Source organism: Physeter macrocephalus, chromosome 5, assembly GCF_002837175.3.
Source record: "Physeter macrocephalus isolate SW-GA chromosome 5, ASM283717v5, whole genome shotgun sequence".
NCBI classification, from domain to species: Eukaryota; Metazoa; Chordata; class Mammalia; order Artiodactyla; family Physeteridae; genus Physeter; species Physeter macrocephalus.
Window position 1 is genome coordinate 24697918 of NC_041218.1, and position 21334 is coordinate 24719251.

Below are 21334 nucleotides of genomic sequence, written 5' to 3' on the forward strand. Positions count from 1 at the left end.
CACGAACCCGTGTCCCCTGCATCGGCAGGCGGACTCTCAACCACTGCGCCACCAGGGAAGCCCGCCAGTCTTTTAAAAGAGGGATCTGGATAGTTCTAGAATGTACTAATCTTTCCAGTACACATCATTTTCTTTCATTTTAAAGGTGATAGAATTAAAGGTAACCTGTGGGCTTGACTGTTGGTCAGTGCAGCACCAACAATCCTTTCCATACTGAGAAAATGTGGGGAAGAGTTTTCTAATCAGCACCTGCAGTTCCTTTTCTGAACTGCCTGGTGCTGTTTCCATCTTTGGCTTTGTAGATTCATAGACAGCCTGAAGTTTTCACTCAAAAAGAGCCATTACATTTCCTGTCACAGCATATTAGGCCATTCTGTCAGTTGCTGTGATTTTCCAGACACCCACAATTATGCTGCATAATTTGAGTTGGTGATTTAGTGAATCCTTAAAGTGTTGCTTCTGCTCTTCTTGTATTTTCCGCATTTGGGCTTACTCTGCAGTAGCTGCTTTATATCGTCTCATTCCTTCAATGACAGGCACTATTGAGTGTTCATCATGTGTCTGGCACCATTCCATTCTTCTGGGAAAACAGAATCACACAGTGGTTAAAGCATGGATTTTTAAGAATCATGCATACCTGCGTTCAAGTCCTGGCTCCTTTACTTACTAACTGTGTAGGTTGGACAAGTTACTTAGTTTTTCTAAGCTTCAATTTTCTTGTCTGTATAATGACGGTATTAGAAAATGTGGTATAGGTAGGTTTATTGTGGGAATTTATAAAAGTTTAATGATATATTGTATGTAATATACTTAGCACAATGCCTGGTTCAAGAGCTCAATAAATATGTATTAATATTGTTACAGGGATCACTAAAATTGCTATCAGTTTGCTGCCAAAATACTTTCTGGCACTTGCCAAATAGTTTCTGGTTATCTTGCTTTGCCATTTGATGTTCGTTGCCTTTTTGTTGGTATTAATCCAGCCATTTAAGGAAAAGTCAGATGTAACGTCTGTGATAAAGCCAAGATGGACAGCAGTTTATTAAGTTAGAACATATTATTTTATGGGTACTTAACCTGCTGCCGTTTTTGGCAGCACCTTTTGCTAATTATTCAAGAATTTGTTGAACTTTTTATGATGTAATTGTGCTTCCTTGTGATTAATGTCTTACAGAACAATGCATAGTCTTTTTTTGTTGTTGTTTGGTTTTTTTTTGTTTTTTTTGTGTGTGGTACGCGGGCCTCTCACTGTTGTGGCCTCTCCCGTTGCGGAGCACAGGCTCCGGACGCACAGGCTCAGCGGCCACGGCTCACAGGCCCAGCCGCTCCACGGCATGTGGGATCTTCCCGGACCGGGGCACGAACCCATGTCCCCTGCATCAGCAGGCGGATTCTCAACCACTGCGCCACCAGGGAAGCCCCAATGCATAGTCTTGAGTAGCAAAACTCAGAACAGCTTTCAGTTTTTTTTTTTTTTGGTGGTACGTGGGCCTCTCGCTGTTGTGGCCTCTCCCGTTGCGGAGCACAGGCTCCGGATGCGCAGGCTCGGTGGCCATGGCTCACGGGCCCAGCCGCTCCGCGGCATGTGGGATCTTCCCGGACCGGCGCACGAACCCGTGTCCCCTGCATCGGCAGGCGGATTCTCAACCACTGCGCCACCAGGGAAGCCCGAGCTTTCAGTTTTATTATGATTTATTTTTTGTAAAAATTAGGCTATGGGTACAAGAACATATTCTGAGTTTATAAGCAAGAATTATGTCTTCTCTTTGTATCACTAATGCCTCACAATGTACCTGGCATAAAACAGCTAGGAGAATGTGGAAAGAAGGAAAGGAAAGCAGCAACATTACATCAGTTATCTTCAGGCTTATATTAATCCACAATATGTCTTTGCTTTTAAGCTTCTTTTCCCATTACCTCATCTTCTAATCTATATAGCTTCTCTACCTGTGAATTCCTCTTCGTTTCTATTGCTGATGGCTTCTGTTTCCTGACTTTTTAATTTGAGCCTCCTACCTTCCACCATTGCTACTAAGTAGTGGTGACGGGTTCAAATTCATGGGAGTGCTGTATTGACTATATACCTTGATAAATAATCCATAATCAGTTATACACTGTATGGGTGTACATTTTTTTTTTTTTTTGTGGCACACAGGCCTCTCACTGTTGTGGCCTCTCCTGTTGTGGAGCACAGGCTCCGGACGTGCAGGCTCAGCGGCCATGACTCATGGGCCTAGCTGCTCCGTGGCATGTGGGATCTTCCCAGACCGGGGCACGAACCCGTGTCCCCTGCATCGGCAGGTGGACTCTCAACCACTGCGCCACCAGGGAAGCCCTGTGATTTTTTTTGATAATTGGTTTTTTCTTTTCAGTCTTAGCTTTGTTTAATTCATCACTATTCACTTCTATGAAATGCAGCTCACATTTCACTTTTATATTCCACTCCCAGATCTAAACAAACTAAGCATATAATTGTTGATTGCCTCTTCTGTCATTTGTGTAATCTTAGGAATTAGAATTAGTTATTTCATTTATCCAGTTCTCACATTGCTACTTCAGAACTTTTACACTGCTCTTAAAGCCTCCAGTCCTGTTTTGCTTCCTTGATAAGAGGCAGCCTTGCCTATATCATGACAAAAGGTAGAAGACATTTCTTTATGCTCCCCTTCTGCATCACAGTTATTTTGTCTTCGGTTCCTTCTTTGGTTCTTTGAAGGAAGAAGTCCAAGTCCAGCACTTCTACGGTTGCCAGTCTTCTTCCTCAGACCTTCCTCCAACAGTCCTCTCCTTCCTCCTCCTCATCTCTGTCTCCCTTTCCACAAACTTCTCCCCTCAGCCTACAAACGTGCTCAAACTCCTTTCAGCCAAAAAGTAAACTTCCCCTCCAGACTACCTTCAGTCTAGTTACTGCCATCTGTTCCTCCTTTCTTTCACTGTCAAACTTCATGTCCTCTCATCATACTGTGCTTTAGCACTAATTTCACTATACTGTAATTGTCTATTTTGTTGTCTCCTTTCTCCGTTAAGCTCTTAGGAGACCTGTGCCTTGGTCACCATTAATTCCTCAGGGCCTAGGATAGTTCCTGGTACATGGTAGGCATTCAATAGATATTTGTTGAATGAATGAACAATACTGAGCCATGCCTATACCATTCACATGTGAACCATATAGTTTTTCCCTACGCCTACATTTCTATTGAGAGTTCACTTGAAGGCCATCAGTAACCACAGAAATGCTAAATCTAGTGCCTTCTTGCTTCCCATCATGCTTGAACTCTCTACGACCATTAATGCTTATAAAAATGTACCTTTCCAAGATTTTCATGGTTACTTGTAACTGGGTCACTTTGGGCTGGTCTCAGCATGGTATTGCATCCAAAAGAAACAGACAAGCTTCCAGATCTTTGGAAAATAATGAACTTTTTACTATTTTACAGAAATTTCTAAGGAGATAGAAAGGTACAATTAGGTTAAGCTCAGCAAGCTTCATACAAGTTCTCTTTACCCGTCTCTTCCCAGATCCTCATACAGCTTGGCAGCTTCCCTCAATCTCCCTTCTGTAACATTTCCTCCAGAATCTTCTGTAAACTTCTACCAAAACCTCTTGTCTACTTTTTTCATCTTCTGGTTCTCTTATTTTCTCTAAGAATAACTCTCTTCTTTCCAATTTAAATCACTTTAGCCTCTCAGCTTCTTCCAGTTCTTTTCTATAACCTGTTATCCTGTTCAGCATTCCAAAAGTCCAGGAGCATTCTCTTGATTTCGTCTGGTTTGTCCTTACCAATTTTCTTTGCATGATTTTACTTAATTTTAGAGCCTTAGATCAGACACTATCTTCTCCAGTGAGTATTTCTTGATCTCCTAGGTTTGGCTGGGTTTCCCCCTTGTGTGTTTCTGTAGTGCCCCATCTATAACTATATTGAATTTATCTATTTGTGTCTCTCCGCATAGTCTGTAAGCATCTTGAGAACTCCTGTCTTTTCTTTATACCCCTAGCATCTAGCACAGTACCTGGAACATGGTGGATGTTGATAAATATTTCTTGAACTGATGGTCCTGTGAACTCTGATCCTTTCTCTCTTGCCACTGACTTTTATTTTGTTTCTAGGCATTTAAATATGATCAGAGTTTCCTTTCTCCTTTTTCTTTTCTTTTTTTAATACTCTTACTGATTCCTCCACTCCTAAAGCATCACTTATTACTTCTGTGAAGATGACCCCAGACCTATTTTCTAGCCTGGTGATTCTGATTATTAGACCATTTGTTTTCAAAGTTACATGTCAGACATCTCCACATGGATATTTCTCCATATCTTACCAGCAACGGAAACTCAGTAAGCCAAACTTACCTTCTTTTTAAACTTGCTCCTCCTTTATGTGTTCCCTGTTTCAATTATTCACACTCCTACCTTCTTGGTTACCTAGGCTAATTAGAATCCTAGGAAATACCTTGACTTCTTTCTCTCTCTTACACTCTTTACCTTATCAGTGATCAATGCCTGTTCATCCTGCAATTCAGTGTTTCTCACATTTGGGTCCTCCTTGCCATCTCCACCTTTAGTAGTTTAGTTAGGACTATCTCATATTTACACTACTGCAATAATCTGTTAACTGACCTCCTCTCTAATCTGTCTTCCATGCTGCTGTCAGAACTATCTTCCTAAAACATAGATCTGTTGTTACTGTAGGTTCATTGCTTGACTAACTTACTCATTGTCAGGTCTGAGCTTAAATATCACTTCTAAAGACAATCTAGAGTAGTCTCCCTTATAGTTCTGTTTCATGTTCCTTTCCATATTGTCATCGAATACAGTTTTTAGTTATGTTTATATTTGTGCATTGATTTGTTTTATGTCTGTCTTCACACTGGAGAGATTTATGTAACAGACTGGGGAGAGTTATGTAGACCCTGTGCCTAGCACAATGCTTGGGACATAGTAGTTCTTAAAAAATATTTGTTGAATGAGTGGATCGATAATAGGTAGCTTATCAGTATAGGAAAACAGGAGATAGCAAAGGCAGAAAAGTTACGGGGTCCTAGAATCTTCCTACATTTTCACAGACCTTGGTCTGTAGTTCCGGCCTTCCTGAAATAGTAATGGGCTTCTCCCTTCTGTCGTTTGCATTTATTTCCCTAAGGATGAGAGTCAACAATTATATTACCCCACACTCACATTAATGCTGATGTGACTATAGTTGATTTGGGGGCTGTAGGGTAGTGGCAGCTAGATTTGTTGACCCGTTGTTAATACATAGGTGGTACCCTAGCCATGCAGGCAAACAGGTATTTGCTAAGTTAACTTAACCCAGATTCCTTTTTAGCCTCTTGAGTGATGCAGGCCTTTGTACCACATGTTAGTTAATGTGTTTATTACTTGTAGGACTAGTTCTGTTTGACATGAGGAATTTATTTGCCTTTTAAAGATTAAAGATTTTAATTTAGCAAACTTTTATTGAATGGAAAATGAAAAAATTATTTTAAAATATTATCTAGAAACAGATCAGTGAGTAATAAGCAAATTAATCTCCCCCTCCCTGTGGAGCCTGCTCAGGTTTCAAAAGTCAGAATTTCATCAATATTCTTGAGATTTCACTGTCTTAGGTTGACTCACTTCATCCATTCAGTAGACATTTTGAGCTCCTGATTTGTGTGAGGCACTTAGTTAGGTGCTAGGGTTACAGAGATAAGAAATGCAGTTCCTTTTCTCAAATACTGTGAAAGAAGAACATGTTATAAGGATACACAGAAGTGGAATATTAAGGCACACTGAGGGTTTAGTGAAGGCTTTTCATAATTCATTCATTCATTTTTAAGTTGAGTTTTGAAAGAGTTAGCTAGGCAGACAAACTTTCCAGGTAGGTACAGAGGACATGAGACCACATGTAGACCAAGGGAAGGAATTATGGCTGAATCTAGAAAGGTCTTATATACCAAGTGAGTAGTTTGAATCATATTTTCAAAATTAGCAGTAGCTGTTGAAGAATTTTTTTTTTTTTTTTTTTTTTTTTTTTTTTTTTTGCAGTACGCGGGCCTCTCACTGTTGTGGCCTCTCCCATTGCGGAGCACAGGCTCCGGACGCCCAGGCTCAGCGGCCATGGCTCATGGGCCCAGCCACTCCGCGGCATGTGGGATTTTCCCGGACCGGGGCACGAACCCGTGTCCCCTGCATCGGCAGGTGGACTCTCAACCACTGTGCCACCAGGGAAGCCCTGTTGAAGGATTTTAAGCCAGGGGCATCTGATAGCATTGAGAAGACTGAATTGGAGATGGGATAAGGGTAAGATTTGTGGTGGGGAAATCAAACAGAAGCCAGTTTCAGAAATTTAAGTAAGAAGTGATAAGGACCTAATTTTAGGTAATGGCACTGAGGCTATGGAGATGGATACAGATACTATTAATTATTTCAGAAGTGGAATTTCTGAAGTGGAGTTGAAGATGGCGTCTAGTTTGGGCCTTCTGGTTGGGCAGGTAGGTGGTACCATTTTTCAAGGTAGGGATTAATTTGCTTATTACAGGAGGAGGAACACTTTTCCGGGGAAATGTGAATTAAAGTTTAGACATGTTGAGTTTGAGGTGCTTGTGGGACATCATATTGGAGATGCTTAGTATGAGTAGGATATACAGACTAGAGGTCAGGAGAGAGATTGCGCAGGGGCTGGAGATTTGGGGATCATTCGTGTACCTGTGGTGGTTGAAAATGTAGTAGAGATTACTGGCAAGAATAGAGTCAACATACCATACTAATTCTCACGTTCTTTTGGTTTATTTTACAATTTAGGTGAGTGCCTTCCTATTTCAGTTTTTCATTTGGGAAATGATGTTTAGCTAGCACCGGTTCTCCTCCGCACTGCCAGTCCCCACCTCCATTGCCATGTATGAAATCTATAATATAGCATGTATTTGATACTACTTTAAGAAGTGCTAGATAATTAAATTGTAATAGTATTAGGCAATGTGAACTAATCCGTCTTGTATTTTGAGCGCTTTTTCAAAAATCTGTAAGACCTAATTTTAAAAGATTATTTCTTTAAAAGGGAAATATCGTATTTTAAAAAATAAAACAATCAGTGTTCTTGGACTGAAGAAGATGTGTTTGTTGACTCCCATGGCTTTGGTCTATCCAGGAGTTGTTTGTGACTTAGTCCCTATGTCTCTGACTAAGGCAGAAACTATTTCTGAAAACTGGGAGGAAGCCATCTGGGTAAACTAATAGAATCTGACATATGATATGATAAACTTAAGTAATTTAGTATCCATAGCCAGATTCTGAGGGCAAAAATATGCTATTAAACATTGAACAGATTATTGAAATAAATTACAGTAATTTTACTTTGCCAAGCTGCACTATTTGGACTGGTGAATATTTAAAATAACAATGAAGTGAAAACTAGGCCCTGCATTGTCATGTATGTTCCTGTGGTCCGCACTGGTTTCTCTCTTGCTTTTTACCTCCTTTCTGAATGGAGAACCTAACAATAAAACTTTAGGTCTTGCCATCTAGCTAACCACTAGAGTTCAAGTAGAGATTTCTGTCTTCTTGGAACTGAAATGAAGCAGCCTATTTACCCTGCCCTGGCCAGTGGATACTTAGGAGGGTATGCAGAATGACTTTTAAGAAGTCAGTCCTGCTTGGGATCGAAACCAATGATTTAATATTGAAAGTGTAGGTCTGTATGCCATTTAAGCTATCCAACTTGATTAACTTTTAAAATCTGCCTTTAAAGGGAAGAATTCCCAGGAGACTGTGTGTCAGGTTTCAATAGAGCAGATTTTATGGATGAGTTATGAACCTTAAAACGGAAGTTAGTAGTAGAAATGCTGACAGACTTGAACTAGAAGAGAAGAGGATAACTATAATAAAACAACATTTTATTATAATCTTATAATCTATAGTAAAATGTGAAAAAAAACTTTAAAGTTTTCTGTTTTAATGCTTTGAAAATGGTTTCATTTTCTTGTTATTTGAACTTTAATCTCAGTAGACATCAGCATAAACCTAACAGCCATGTCAAAATAACACGGCACATTGCTATAGCACAGAATTATTTTAAATCATAAACTTTTAACTAATACCTATTTCAGATCTTCCTTTTTAAATAAATTTGTTTCTAAACATTGATTTTTCCCTCCCCGCAGCAAGCCTCTGTATACTCATTCTCACCTCAGTAAATCACTAAGAGATTACTATAAAAAAAAGGTAATATGTGTATTTAGGTGTTTGAAGGATTGTAACAAAAATGAATGGTAGAATAGAATTATAGAATTTATATTTTCTGCACTGAGGACTTTGTTTAATAGCCTTTATATTTGTTGATATTCTTTCTTGCCCTGTGCCAACATTTTAGAGATAAATTTTGTTTAGAAATTTCTTACAAGATTTATCAGTATGTTACCAATAACAACACACATACACTCATACACACACACGCACACTCTTTATTCATAAGATAATACCTTGAATATGTATCTGTATATAATACCTTGAATATGCCAAAAGTTATTACATGGTTCTGTATTATTCCTTTAGCTTCACAAGGTTACTAGATCGTTGAGAGAGAGTTTAGTTTTTTTGACATTTTTTTCTTGTAGTAAAACACACAGTACTCTTTCATCAAGCAGACCCAACTCACAATCTTAATCAATGGAAAGGTAGAACCAGCACCTCTTGATTTCCTCGTTTTGTTGTATTTTGGGTGGAGCTGACTCTTGAGTATGAAGGTTGTGATAGGAAATAATACTAGGTACTTGCAAGAAAATACTGGAAGAGGGTTGCCAAGCCTCCTGTATAGGTATGATTTTCTCATACTTCAGAGCCCTGCCCTATTAAAAGTTGTATCTAGATGCATATTAATCTTATATTTGAGCCTGTTCAGTCACTTTTGATATATTTCTAGCATGTCATCACTCCTGTGAAGTATTCTATGAAGAAAACTTGGCAACCCAATATTTGAAAAATAATTTCTAACATTTTTTTTGCCAAGTTACTATTTAAAATCAAACTGTAACTAAAACTAAATTTATCATCCTACTACCAGCACTGATTCCCCTTGCTGACTTTATTTTGTCCATGCTACCATCATCATTTTGCTTATCACACAGATTTAAAGTGCTGTTACTTCTATGAATCTGTTCTTGATAGCTCCAACCCATGGTGACCTCTTCCTCTGATGAACTCACATTTACCAGTTTTTTTCACTTTCATCCTTTGTGTTATTAATGCATTATTATTTAATTACAGTGTCCCCGTGATTAGACTGTAAGCCCTCTGAGTCTCAAGACTAACGGTTTTGCTCTACAGCATGTAAGGTCATGAATGAATGGATCATCAGGGCTGTCCCCATTTTCTGTTCTCCAGATGTCAGTATCCTCTTCATGTCCTGTTTTTACTGGTCTAAACCTTCTATTGCTCTACCCTTGGCTACCCTGCCTGATCTGCTAGTATCTTGTGTTTATGAAGATTATGGATGATTTTTAGGAGGTTCTTGGGCTAATTTTAGGGGAATACAGAGGAGATTTTTCAACTTTTTCCTTAAGCAGGATCCATTTTTAAACTCTACCACAAGATTCTACCTCTTTATAATTATTTTTAATATTTACTCATGTATCAAAATATGTTTTGAGAGTCTGTATCTTAGAAGCAATAGTTTGTATGTGTGTGTGTGTTTATAAAGAGGACTAGCCAGGTTATTTATTTATTATTTATTTATTTATTTATTAATTGGCTGCGGCTTGTGGGATCTCATTTCCCCAACCAGGGATTGAACCCAGGCCACAGAAGTGAAAGCCCGGAATCCTAACCAACTAGGCCATCAGGGAACTCCCAGGACTAACCAGATTTTTTACTTTTGATACAGAATAAAAACAAAGAAGAGAAACATTATCAGGTTCACAAACATGAATTTTCTTCCCAGACTCTTTTGCTTACTATGCTGCTTTTGTAGCCTGGTGGGAAGAGAACAGGCAGAGTATAAATAATTATAACATCATGTATGTAAGTCACTGCAAAGTAAGGCTTATAGTTATTTTATTTAGCCATCTGGTATATACATTTTGTATATACCTTCTTTTGAGCCAAAATTCTGTTGAATTGTAGATGGGAACTATAGAGATGTAGTATAACCTCATTTTAAAATGGAGAAAATTGAGGTAAGTGATTGCACAAGGTCAGTGAAGAAGTCAGAAATAGAGACCAGCTATCTCTTAAAGATTATTTTAGTAGGTAATAACATGTACATGTTAACAAAATTAAACAGTACAAAGAGATGTACTGTGAAAGGTAAGTTTTCTTCCCACCCCATCTCTTGGTTTTCTCATTCTCTTCCCCAGAGTTAAGGAGTTAGTTTCCAGTTTCTTGGGCTTTTGAGATCTGTTTTATGTATATATAATCATATAAATGTATATATTCCCCTTCACGCAAATGGTAGCATACTATACCGTACCTTGTTTTTTTTTTTCACTTTTTAACATTATGTCTGAAAATTGTAGAACACAGATGTTTTTATCCCTTGGTCCATGAACTTTCCATTTTACTTTACTACCTATCATTTAGACAACCAGTTTTTGTTAATGTGAACGAAGTGTTAAATTATTCTTTGCTTCTAGCATATCGTATTGAGTACCTCATGTGCAACATAATGTGGTATTTCACATTTCTTTCAGAAAGAGAGCATGGTCATGGATTTATTTTATGATAAATGTTAAAGTGAAATGTACATAATAATTATTACTACTAGTTACCAATAATAGCTGATTGGGATATTTTCTTGAATATATAAAAAAGAAATGGCAGGTGAAATTTTCAGGGAAATCATTTACTTTTAAACTTGTGTAAAAACTTGTATGTACAAAGCAGTTTAATATCTTAGTGCCAGTGTTAAGCAGTGGTGTTGTAAATATTAAACCACAAACGTTTATTTTCTAATCCCCAACCTCATATGCAAATCACAGAAAATATTTTTCATTTGTTTCTCAAAACAGATTTTAACTATGTGTTTTAATCTTCTTGAGATGACTCATGGTCATCTGTATAAAAATATACCCTTAATTTTGATCATTCAGGGTTTATTTTGGCTAGCTTCTCTGTCAATGCAATTATTGCTTTATTTTTCAGAGATTAATGGGGCCTATTAAAACTGCTTGATTTTAGATCTTTTGGACCAGACTATATCACAAAAGACAAATCCATTAAAAAAAATGTGGACCATACCAAATGTCCATGATAAGAGTCATAGAGGCCAAATACTTATATTTGAATTTTACTTTACATAATTAGTAATCCTGCATTCTCCCTAAAGATGACAGTACTTCTCCATGTATCATTTACTGAGTAATTCTGTTTGAATATAGTATTAATTATAACTCTATTATTGTTTGGAAAAAAGTTAATCAGACTAAAAGTATATTTTCATAATATCACAATAGTTAAAATTCAGTAGTAGAACAAATAAAATTGTATCCTTGAGGTTCATAGCATTAGTGCAACTTTTATGTGTGTTATCCTTGACCCTGGACACACAGGGTCTTAATAGTTCTTACTGCATTCTGACTTTGGAATTCTTGATGTGACATGAACTCAAGTCTTGTCAAGAATTGTGATAAGTCATGTTAGGAGCTTGCTGTATTTATATAGATCTCTCGCCTGTAGAGGTATCAGAAAACAAAAACTGACAAAACACCCCAAACAGAAACAAAACCCTTAAGTAACTGCGTATCGTGCATATTTGTGGACGTGAGAAATGTTTTAATCTTTATTCTTTGGTAAAAGTTTATATGTCCAAGTTCTACTCGAACTTTTTCTTTTTTCCTTAGGTGACTAATTCTTTTAATAAATGAAATAATTACTTATTGGTGCCATAAACAAACAAACAAACTAAAAAAAAAAAAACCACACAAATCTTCAGCCTTCTCTGCTGTAGAAACTAAGCTCTAAATTCACAAGATAGTGCTCTGGAACATGGAGAAACAACGCTATATCTTGTTCCTCCATTTTCCATTATTCCCATTTCGAATTAAATGGTTCTTCCTTGCGTGCATGTGTTTGAAATCACGTGGCATTGTAGTTTGAAGATGGTGAACAGCAAGACAGAGGGCAGGCTAGCCTCCCTGCTAGGCCTCACAAGTAACTTTCACATGGTCACTACTTTCTAAGGCTGGCCCTATTGGTTCATCTAGGGCCATTACTGGTTCACCTAGTAAGGTGACTAGGTGCTTGAGGACTGTGTCACTCTAACCAGCCTCATAGATACTGGTGTATAAATACCACAATACTACTTTTTAAATTTGTCATGAGATGTATCAGGGACACTGGCTTCTCATGTTTATGGTTCAGTGTATTTTCTCCCAGTAGGCAAATATACTAAATTATAATGAGAAGGTTTCTTGATGAGCATTGAATCAGCTCTTAGTGACCAGTATCAGCAAGCTCTGGTAGTATGATACATTCATCTTTCCCATAGGAATACACTTGTCACTCAGACCAGATATTCATCAATTTTCAGAGAATCATTTCTAGTAGACCAGGATGCAGACAGATGGCCAGCTTTTGATTTCTTGATTTCTTTTCTTACAGGTACTATAGATTGTCTCCTTTAGCACATTTTTTTTTCCCCATTAGAGTGTAATTGCACCAGTGTATGTAAAACACTTAGCCCAATGCCTGGCATACAGTAAATAAATGATAACTACTATTAATAAATGTAACTGGTGTTAAGTTCAGGTTACCTTGGTACTTGTAATGTCAAAGACAGTCTTTTAAAGGGCCATCTCTTTAGATGACTGATCAATCTCATCTTTCACATTTTGAGTTATTTTCATTGTTTAATTCCTTATTCTTTTAACTCAATTGCATTTATCATTCATGTTGAATCCCTTTTGGCTCTGCATGATTTTGCTACCATTTTGTTGAGATTTTGATACTTTTAAAATTTAAGTTTCTTGCTCCAAAATACCCCATTCCCCACAGTTCTTCCATCTGTAATGTGAATTTGTTGGAAGAGATCATCTTCAAGTTACTGCTCAGCTCTAGGATATAGGTAATTTTATATCTTATTTGAGTAGATGTTGATTGTAGGCCTTTCTATCTAATCAGCTTACCTTAATTTCAAATCTGCTTAACTTCTTTCTCGTAGAGTGTAAAGTTATTTTGAAAATGGTCTGAATCCTTAGAATAGCCGGTGGCCATGGAACTGGGAGGCAATGATTGAACAATCCAGGGGTAGAGGTATGATGGTGGTAAATTCAGCAGTCAACAATGGCATTACCGATCTGGTGAACACACACTTGACAAATCAGACTTCTTGTGTGAAAATGTGAGTACAGAAAGGAATAATTGAGATGAGTTGATCTGTCACTCGGGCAACAATAAGCATTGTTATCAGCCTTCTCTCCATCCATCTGGGGATAAGTTACTCTTTTAAGAATGGCAAAATAGGTTTAGGAAAACAGTGGAGAAATTGCTACAGCTCTTTCTGGTGTTTGTAAAAATACAGATTATGGTGCATTTTTGAAGGTGGTGGCCTCATAACCACACTTTGAGGACAGTCATAAATAGTAAACATTGTGGGAGTTCATAAAAATGGATAGATCATTTCAGATTGCAGTAATCAGGGAAAGCTAATTAGAATGGCTGAGGGTCTTGAGGGATGGGCAGTGTTTGAATACATGAGAGGAGGGAGAAGATATTTTTAGATGGATGAAATGCCAAGAACAAAAGCATAGAGGTGGGAAATAATAGTGTATGTTAGGGGAGTGGAGAGTCAAGTAGTTTGGCGCCAAGTTTCTTAAATATGGCCCATGAAAGAGAACTGAGGCAGTGTTTGTCAAATATCATTCATTCCAGGGTTGGAAAAAAATGGGCACCATGCCATTTCCGTTCATCATGCAACTGGATGACACTATTGATGCCTCTCAGTGCATCAAGCTTCACGTTTTCATGGGCTCTCTGGTGTCATCAACAGAATTGCATTTTAGGACTCTTTTTGGAAACTGGAAAGGCTGTCAATATCTTCAAAATAATATCTCTCCCTCTCTCTCTGATAATTATTCAGATGGCAGGAAAAAAATGATAGCACTCTGAGGTCAGATGTACACCTGTGATGTCAGGCATACATCATGGTTTTCCTGCTTTGATGAGGGATAGCCACATGTCATTGTGCCTCATTACTTTCCATGTCAGCAGCTGTCACCACCTTTCCAAGAGGTATTGCCAAGAAATGGGAACAGAACATGATGTTTTTCTCTACTAGACAGAAAGAAATGTGCTGCCTTTCCAGAGGTCTTAATTGAACTTGAAGGCAGAGGAAATAATGTGACTTGACTTCAACTTGAAAGCCTTAGAGGAATTTAGTGTTCTAGTACACACACAGGCTACCTTAACCTGACAAAGCATTCTATGAAATTCTGCTTTGGTTCTGTGTACCTTTGTGAGTCAAGGATTTCAACAATTGTTGCCATGGAGAAAAAGTTACAATTGATTATCAAAGATTATGTATGTGTTGCTGTGTCAAAGTCCATATTACAATTTGAACTCAAGCCAAATCTCAGATTTACTACTAAGCAGTTAGAATTTTAAAATTTCTTTCAGGAAGTCACCATTTTTCTTTCATGAAAAATAACAATGTGAGGGAGGGATTCCTTTCTTTGTAAATATTTATTTTTGTATATTGCTTATGTTGAAGAAATCAGTTTCTAGTGCAGTGAAATAAAGTATATGGTGTATGCATTTCTGTGCATGCTTCTGGGGGACAAAGTCCATGTCTAAGCAGAATCTCGGACTATTCTTTGATTCCCCTAAAAGGTTAAGAACTAATAATTTTGCTAGTGTGGAGACAATGGGACGCTCTGGATGAATTTGAGCAAAGGAATGACAGGAAATTAGAAAGTGCTCATTTGAAGGATATGAGAAGGAAAGCTTTGGCAGGACTGCAGCGTGATTTAGGGATTCAGGTTAGCCTTAGGGTTGGAGTTATCTGAATAATCTGAAGGTAATTTTCTAGATAGAGCTTCTCAAAGGAAGGAATCTCATGTCTTTTTTTTGGTTCTTAGTGTCTGAGCACAGTGCCTGAGACATAATAGGCACTCAAAAATGTTGAATTAAATTGAAATTGCTGTATGGACACAATACACCAAATGAAAGTTAGATGATAGCACCCCAAAAATGTTCTTCTGTCTTATCTGCATTTAATACTGTTATGTTAAATCACTTGGTGTAAAATAAGGGTTTTGGAGAGACACTGCTTTATAAAAACCTCATGCACACTTTTTGTTTGAGCAGTTGGTTAACACAAAGTTTTGGCCACTTAGGATTTGTTCTTTTTGTATATTTTATTTCTGATAATTTTTTTTACTACAGGTATGTCTCTAGACATGATCATTTTATCCAGTACCTGCAGAGGGAAGGAAACTTGCAGGATGGTGTGGTTGATTAGGTCATCATCTGTTTAAGCAGCATTCCAATAAACATCTAAGCTTGGATTTACTCATCATTAAGGAAAATCAGTCTGACAACTCTGAGGTCACTTTGGCTTAAAATATCATTGGAACTTATGTATTAAATGGATCTTCTATCAGTTTAATGACAAAGCCCTGGAATCCCATCCCTACGTTATATTAGTATAATTTTATTGTCATCGTACACATCTTTCTGGAACAAGGTTTAGCAAAACAGATTCCCTTGGTATTAATGAGTGCTAAAAATTTAAATTTGTTATGACTGGAAGACCAAGATGTAAAGTTTAGACTCTCGTTTATTGCAGTATTTTAGTTTTGCTCCTAGTAAGTTCTTTCAAGTTAAAGAGCAAATTATTGAATACATTGTGAAAACATTGGTATTATCTAAAACATTTGTTCCAAAAGTATGGTAATTTTTTTTCGGAAAACTTTGTGTTCCCAAGTCTGTGGAGATTACAAATCAAATTAGTTCGTTAGCAGCCCAGAAAGCTTTTTTTTTTTTTTCTTCCTGAAGTAGAAATGCTTAATAGAATAAAATAAGGTATAACTTCACAGAAGACAGTGGTTTTGATTAACTGCATAACGTTTAAAGCATAAACTGCTCTGAAATACTGTGATTTACTCAGAACTTTTGAGGAAGATAAACTACTTCTGTGGACCAATTCATTCATTCTTAAAATCTTTTGATGTCCACCACTTTGCTACACAATATAAAATATAATTTTGAATTGGTAGAAAGTTAGAATGGGTACATAAGAATGGACTAAAATGCCTCATTAAGTTACTTGCATTTTTTATTATAAAGATATGCTAATTGTATACAATTTGGGAAATAAATAAAGATTACCTGCAGCCTCATCACCTGAAGATAACCACTTAACATTTTGGAGTGTTTCTCTCCATTATTTTATACATGTGTGGTGTGTTGTGTGTGTATACACATGTACGCACATAAAGTATACACACATCCCACCACTACAAATGGGGATGAACCTAATTTTTTTCATTCTATCTAGTATACCTTTCCATATGAATAGTTATATCCCAGCATTATTTTAATAGCAGGTTAGTATCAACTATAGAGAAAAACTATAATCGTATTTTTGGATATAGGATATTCCCGGTTTCTCCTTAATTTTTTTTCCCCATTTTCTTTGCCTGTTGTTATTTGCTGTTACGGATACTGCAGTGAATACCCCATATGAAATTTTTGCATGTGTTCATAATTACTCCTTAAGGGAAAACTCTAAAATTAGAATTTCTGGGTCAAAGAGTATTAAAAAATTTAAGGGTTTTGGTACATTTCCCTAAATCGCTAAAAACGTGTATAATGACACTTCAATTTGATGCTGTTTTCCTCTGATCAACACAGGTTTATCTCCTGTGTTTACGTGACAGACAACCTGTTGGGCGGAAATGGCATCGCGCCGAGTTTGGGTTGGCGGCTCCTTGATTAGCTGGGAGGCGCCGGCGCGTTCGGCCCGTTTCTAACCGGCGTGTCTTTGTCTCTCTCCCTGGGGACCGCTGCCGCCCGTGCGGGCCGAAGCCTCGGGAAGCCGTCGCCCCGCAGCGCCGCCGCCCTGCGCCCGGCAGCCCCGGGGAGCCGCTGCCCTCCCGCGGGCGCCGTCACCACGCGCCAGGCCGCCGCCAGCTGCCGCGCCAAGCTCCGCGGCGGCGCCGCCCGGGAGCGCCAGCACGCCGCCCGCGGCCTGGGGAAGCCCGCGCCCCCGTGAGCGCCGCCGCCCGGCCGCCGGCGGACGCCGCCGGGCCCGGCACAGCCCAGTACCTCAAGCCTCGCCCGTCGCGCCTCTCCTCCCCGCCGGACCCGCCACATCCGCCAGAGCTCTCGAAGTCCACTCGGTCGTCGGCGATCTCCCTGGGGTCCTCAGCCATCGCAGACCTGCCGTCCCTCCGCGCTTTACCGAACTCTGTCCCACGCAGCCCCTCAGGCGGACCGTGTGCCTTAGGGCCGGCGGGTGGGGAGGAAGGCCTCCCTGCTAGTCGCTGCTACTTGCTGAGCAGCACTTCCTCACCCCGTCTGCCACAATCCCGGCTTCTCTGAGAATCTTGCCACTGGACGATACCATCCTCTTTCCCTCCTCCTCGTAATTTGTCAAGTTCCTAGTCAGCTTCTTTCATTATTAGTTCTTCAAAGACTAGCTCCCACTTTAGTCTTCACCTCAAATCCCATCATCAGCAAACTGGTGACCCGCACTTTCTGGAGTCGTGTGACGCATAACTGTGGTTAAACTTGAACTCCAACCTCCAGTCCAGTCCTTGTAACTTCCTCCCCAGTGACCATTTCTTTCCTTCGGAAGCAGCCCTTGCTCCCACGTTCTAGACTGCCGTCCCAGGGCATCCTCAACTGGGTTTGCGCTGAGGCCGGTGCGTCTCCTGGGCTACTCTTAGTCCGTGACTGAGCACAGTCGGGGTATTAGTGAGACGCCAGGACTCCTCTCACGAGCAACTTGGGCATGGGGACTCCTCAGCAGCCTGGCTGAAACTTTCTTAGAACCGTGCTGCATGCAGTCTAAGGCTCTTCTTGCCCAATCCCCTCTCCTTTCCTAGGTGCCAGACTTGAATTATGATATGAAGACCCCGCCCTGCTCCTGATTCCTTCCCTTTGTCCTACACAGATGTGCCCTCAATAAAACTCTTCTAAGTTGAACCCTGCCTTGGTGTCTGCTTCTAGGAGGACCTGAGCTAACACATTATCAGACATTCCACTCTGATTACCATCTTCCTATCCTCCTGGATCCCTTGTTCACTGACAGCTAATTCATTAACCTCATTTTTCCACTATTTATCAGCCTGTGTTTTGGATTCACTTCCTTTCTTGTCTAGCCTAGATCCCGTGATCCCTCACTGTTACTATCCTTGAAATACAGTGCCCTCAGTAGTCTTGAGCCTCAATTTCTTCCAGTTTACTTTCCTGGTAAAATCCCCACTCCAGATGAACCTTACCATCTCCTTCCACTGGCCTGACTGGGACAATTGGACATTTTCTTTAAGAAAAATCACACAACACAGTCAGCTAGTTTTACTTTGAATCCATTATCTCAAACCTCAGATTGGTGCTATTGTTCCTACTGTAGTCTTAGTTTCCCACTTCTAAAATGACTGTTTATACCTTTTCAACTATCCTCAAATTTTCTGATCCCCTCCTCCCTGTTTACTTTAAATTTCCCTTGGAAAATAGAAGACGTTACATACAAACTTCATCTTCCCAGCACAAGACCCCTCCACCCGCAACCCAGCTAGCTCGGCAACCACCAACTTCCTTTTTGCGACTATGGAGGAAGTTGCAAAGTCCAGCCCCTCCTCTTGTGCTCTGGATCCCAACCCTTCCTGCCTTTTCATGGACTTTTCTCCTTAGCTTTTCCCTTTTCTTCTGCATTATTAATCTGTGTCTTGAATGGATCGTTCTCATCAGCCTGCAAACATGCTCCAGTGTTCTCCATCTTAACCAAAGCTTCCCTTGTGCACATCTTTTCCATCTATTAGCCATTTCTCAGCTGTCCTTCATAACCAGACTTCTTTATGGAGTTATCCTTATAGATTGTCTTCATTTTCTAATCGTCTATTCACTTTTCAATTCACAATGTGACTTCCCCACCACCACTACCGAAAGTGCCCATTTCACAGTCACCAGGCAGTTCCATATTACCCTATCCAAAAGGATACTTTCCTGTCCTCACCTTGACCACTTCCTGCTTCTTTAAAGATTATCTCTTCATAGCCAAGACACTATTCTGTCCAGGTTTTCTTCCTGCTTCACTGTTCACTCCTAATGTTATGCTCTATCTCCCGCCTAACTTTGAAAAGTTAAGGTTTTTCACCTCCATTGGGTCCCTCTTTTCTTTCTATGTGCTTTCCCAGGAGGATCTTTTCCATTTCCATGGATTTAAGTACTGGCTTTATGCTAATGAGTTACAAATTTATGTTTCCCACTTTGACCTTTCCTCTAAGGTTTAGACTCACATATCTAATTGCTTGCTTGATATCTTCCTTTGAATGACTCAGATCTTTCAAACTTAACATGGCCAAAATCGAATTCCTCATTCTTACCCCAAACCTGTTTACCACATCTTCCCTATTACAGTAAAGAGTACCACCATACAACCAATTGCTCAAGCCAGAAACCTACGCATCATCCTAGATTCCTTTCATCTCTCCCCTACATCAGATAGACTGGCATAATATATCCATTTGGTCCCCCAAATAAATCTTTAATCTGTCTGCTTCTTTCCATCTTCAATGCCAACACTTACTTCTAATCACTATTTTTTCTCACCTGATTATTATGACAGCCAGCCTACCTGTTTTCTCTGCTTCCACTCTTGACCCATGACCCACTTCAATACATTCTTCACAGAGTTGCAACAGTGACCTTACTCCTAAATTGAATTGAGTAAATTGTAAGATAAAATCTAAACCCTTTACTGTGACTCACAGAGTTCTGCACAATCTGATCCCTACCTATCTCTCCAAACCTATCTATGCTCCTCTCTTTATTGCTCACCATGATGTAGCCACACTGGTTCCTCCAACATGCCAAGATCTTTTCTGCACCTCAGGGGCTTAGTAAATGCTGTTATCTTTGCTTAAGCTTCTCTCCTGGGCTATCCTCTCCCCAATCACAACCCTTTAGATAACTTCTTAAATACAACATCTTATAAAAGGCCTGCCCAGGGCATTGTTTGCAAATAGTCCTCACCTCTCTCCTCCTATTTGCTATCTCACTTTTTTGTTTCTTTGAATTCCTTATCTCAATTTGTAACATTATTTATTTGTTTATTTACTTTTTATGTCTGTGTTTCCCATACTGGAATGAATGAAAGAGACTGTGTCTGGATGTCTAGGTTCTCCCACATTGTATTCCTAGCCCCTAGCACAATACCTAGCACATATTAGGTGAACAATAAATATCTGTTAAAGGACTAAATGAACACATTTGCTCATTTTTCTGTTGGGAGTTCACTTTTTATTGATTTGTAAGAACTCTTTATATATTAAAACCACTAACCACTAATAATTTGTTTATTCCATTTGCTGCAGATATTTTGCCCCTTGTCATATATGTGCCAATTTAATTCATGATGTCTTTGATATATAGAAATATTACATTTTTTATTTAGATGAATCTATCTTTTCTTTCATGATTTCTACTTTTGGTGATATGTTTGAAAAAGTCTTCTTCCAGCTCAATGTTATATGAATAGTTGTCTATGTTTTTTTTCTTTTAATTTTTTTAGATTTAAATCTTTACTCCAAATGGAATTTATTTTTGATATAGATGTGACTAAGGCTCTAAATATTTATTTAGTTGTTACATCATCACTTACTGAAAAAGCCCCTCTTCCACTGTTTTAAAAATTCCACATTTATCAAAAATTAAATTCTTACATATACTTGGAGTGGTTTCTGGCTTTATTAGTTATTTGTTTATTTGTTTTGTTTTGTTTTGGTATCCTTCTCTATTACTGAACCATGTTGTTTTAATTATTGTCATTTTATAATTTGCTTTATTGTGTGATTAACTTTTTTATGGGGTAAACATTACTCTTCTTTTTCAAAATGTTTTCAGCTATATTTGTGCATTTATTCTTCCAGGTAAACTTTAGTTATAGTTTGGCCAGTTTCCATAAGAAATTGGCATTTTGTTTAGAATTGCTTTAACATTATAGATTAATTGGGGGGAAATTGCCATCTTTGTAATAATAATTTTCCCATTCAGGAACTTGTCACATGTCAAGGTTATTGAAGGCTTCCTATATATTTTTCAGTAATTTTGTAGGTCCTGCATATTTCTTGTTAATTATATTATTAGATATTTTATATCTTTGTTGGGATAATTTTCACATTATGTTTTATAACTGGTTGCTCC

At 38.7% G+C, this 21334-nt stretch overlaps 1 protein-coding gene across 3 annotated transcripts in view; it reads left to right on the forward strand.

The window, feature by feature from the left end:
• The window catches only part of ZNF800 (zinc finger protein 800), a 55238-nt gene extending 34407 nt beyond the window's left edge, over positions 1-20831 (forward strand). Inside the window, exon 6 of one of the 3 annotated variants that reach the window (XM_028489791.2) lies at positions 16994-20831. In XM_028489791.2, the coding sequence (XP_028345592.1) occupies positions 16994-17180 (187 nt within the window). In that variant the 3' untranslated portion in view covers positions 17181-20831. The other 2 variants (XM_028489795.2, XM_028489792.2) reach the window with 2 other exon arrangements.
• The last annotated feature ends 503 nt before the right edge of the window (positions 20832-21334 follow it).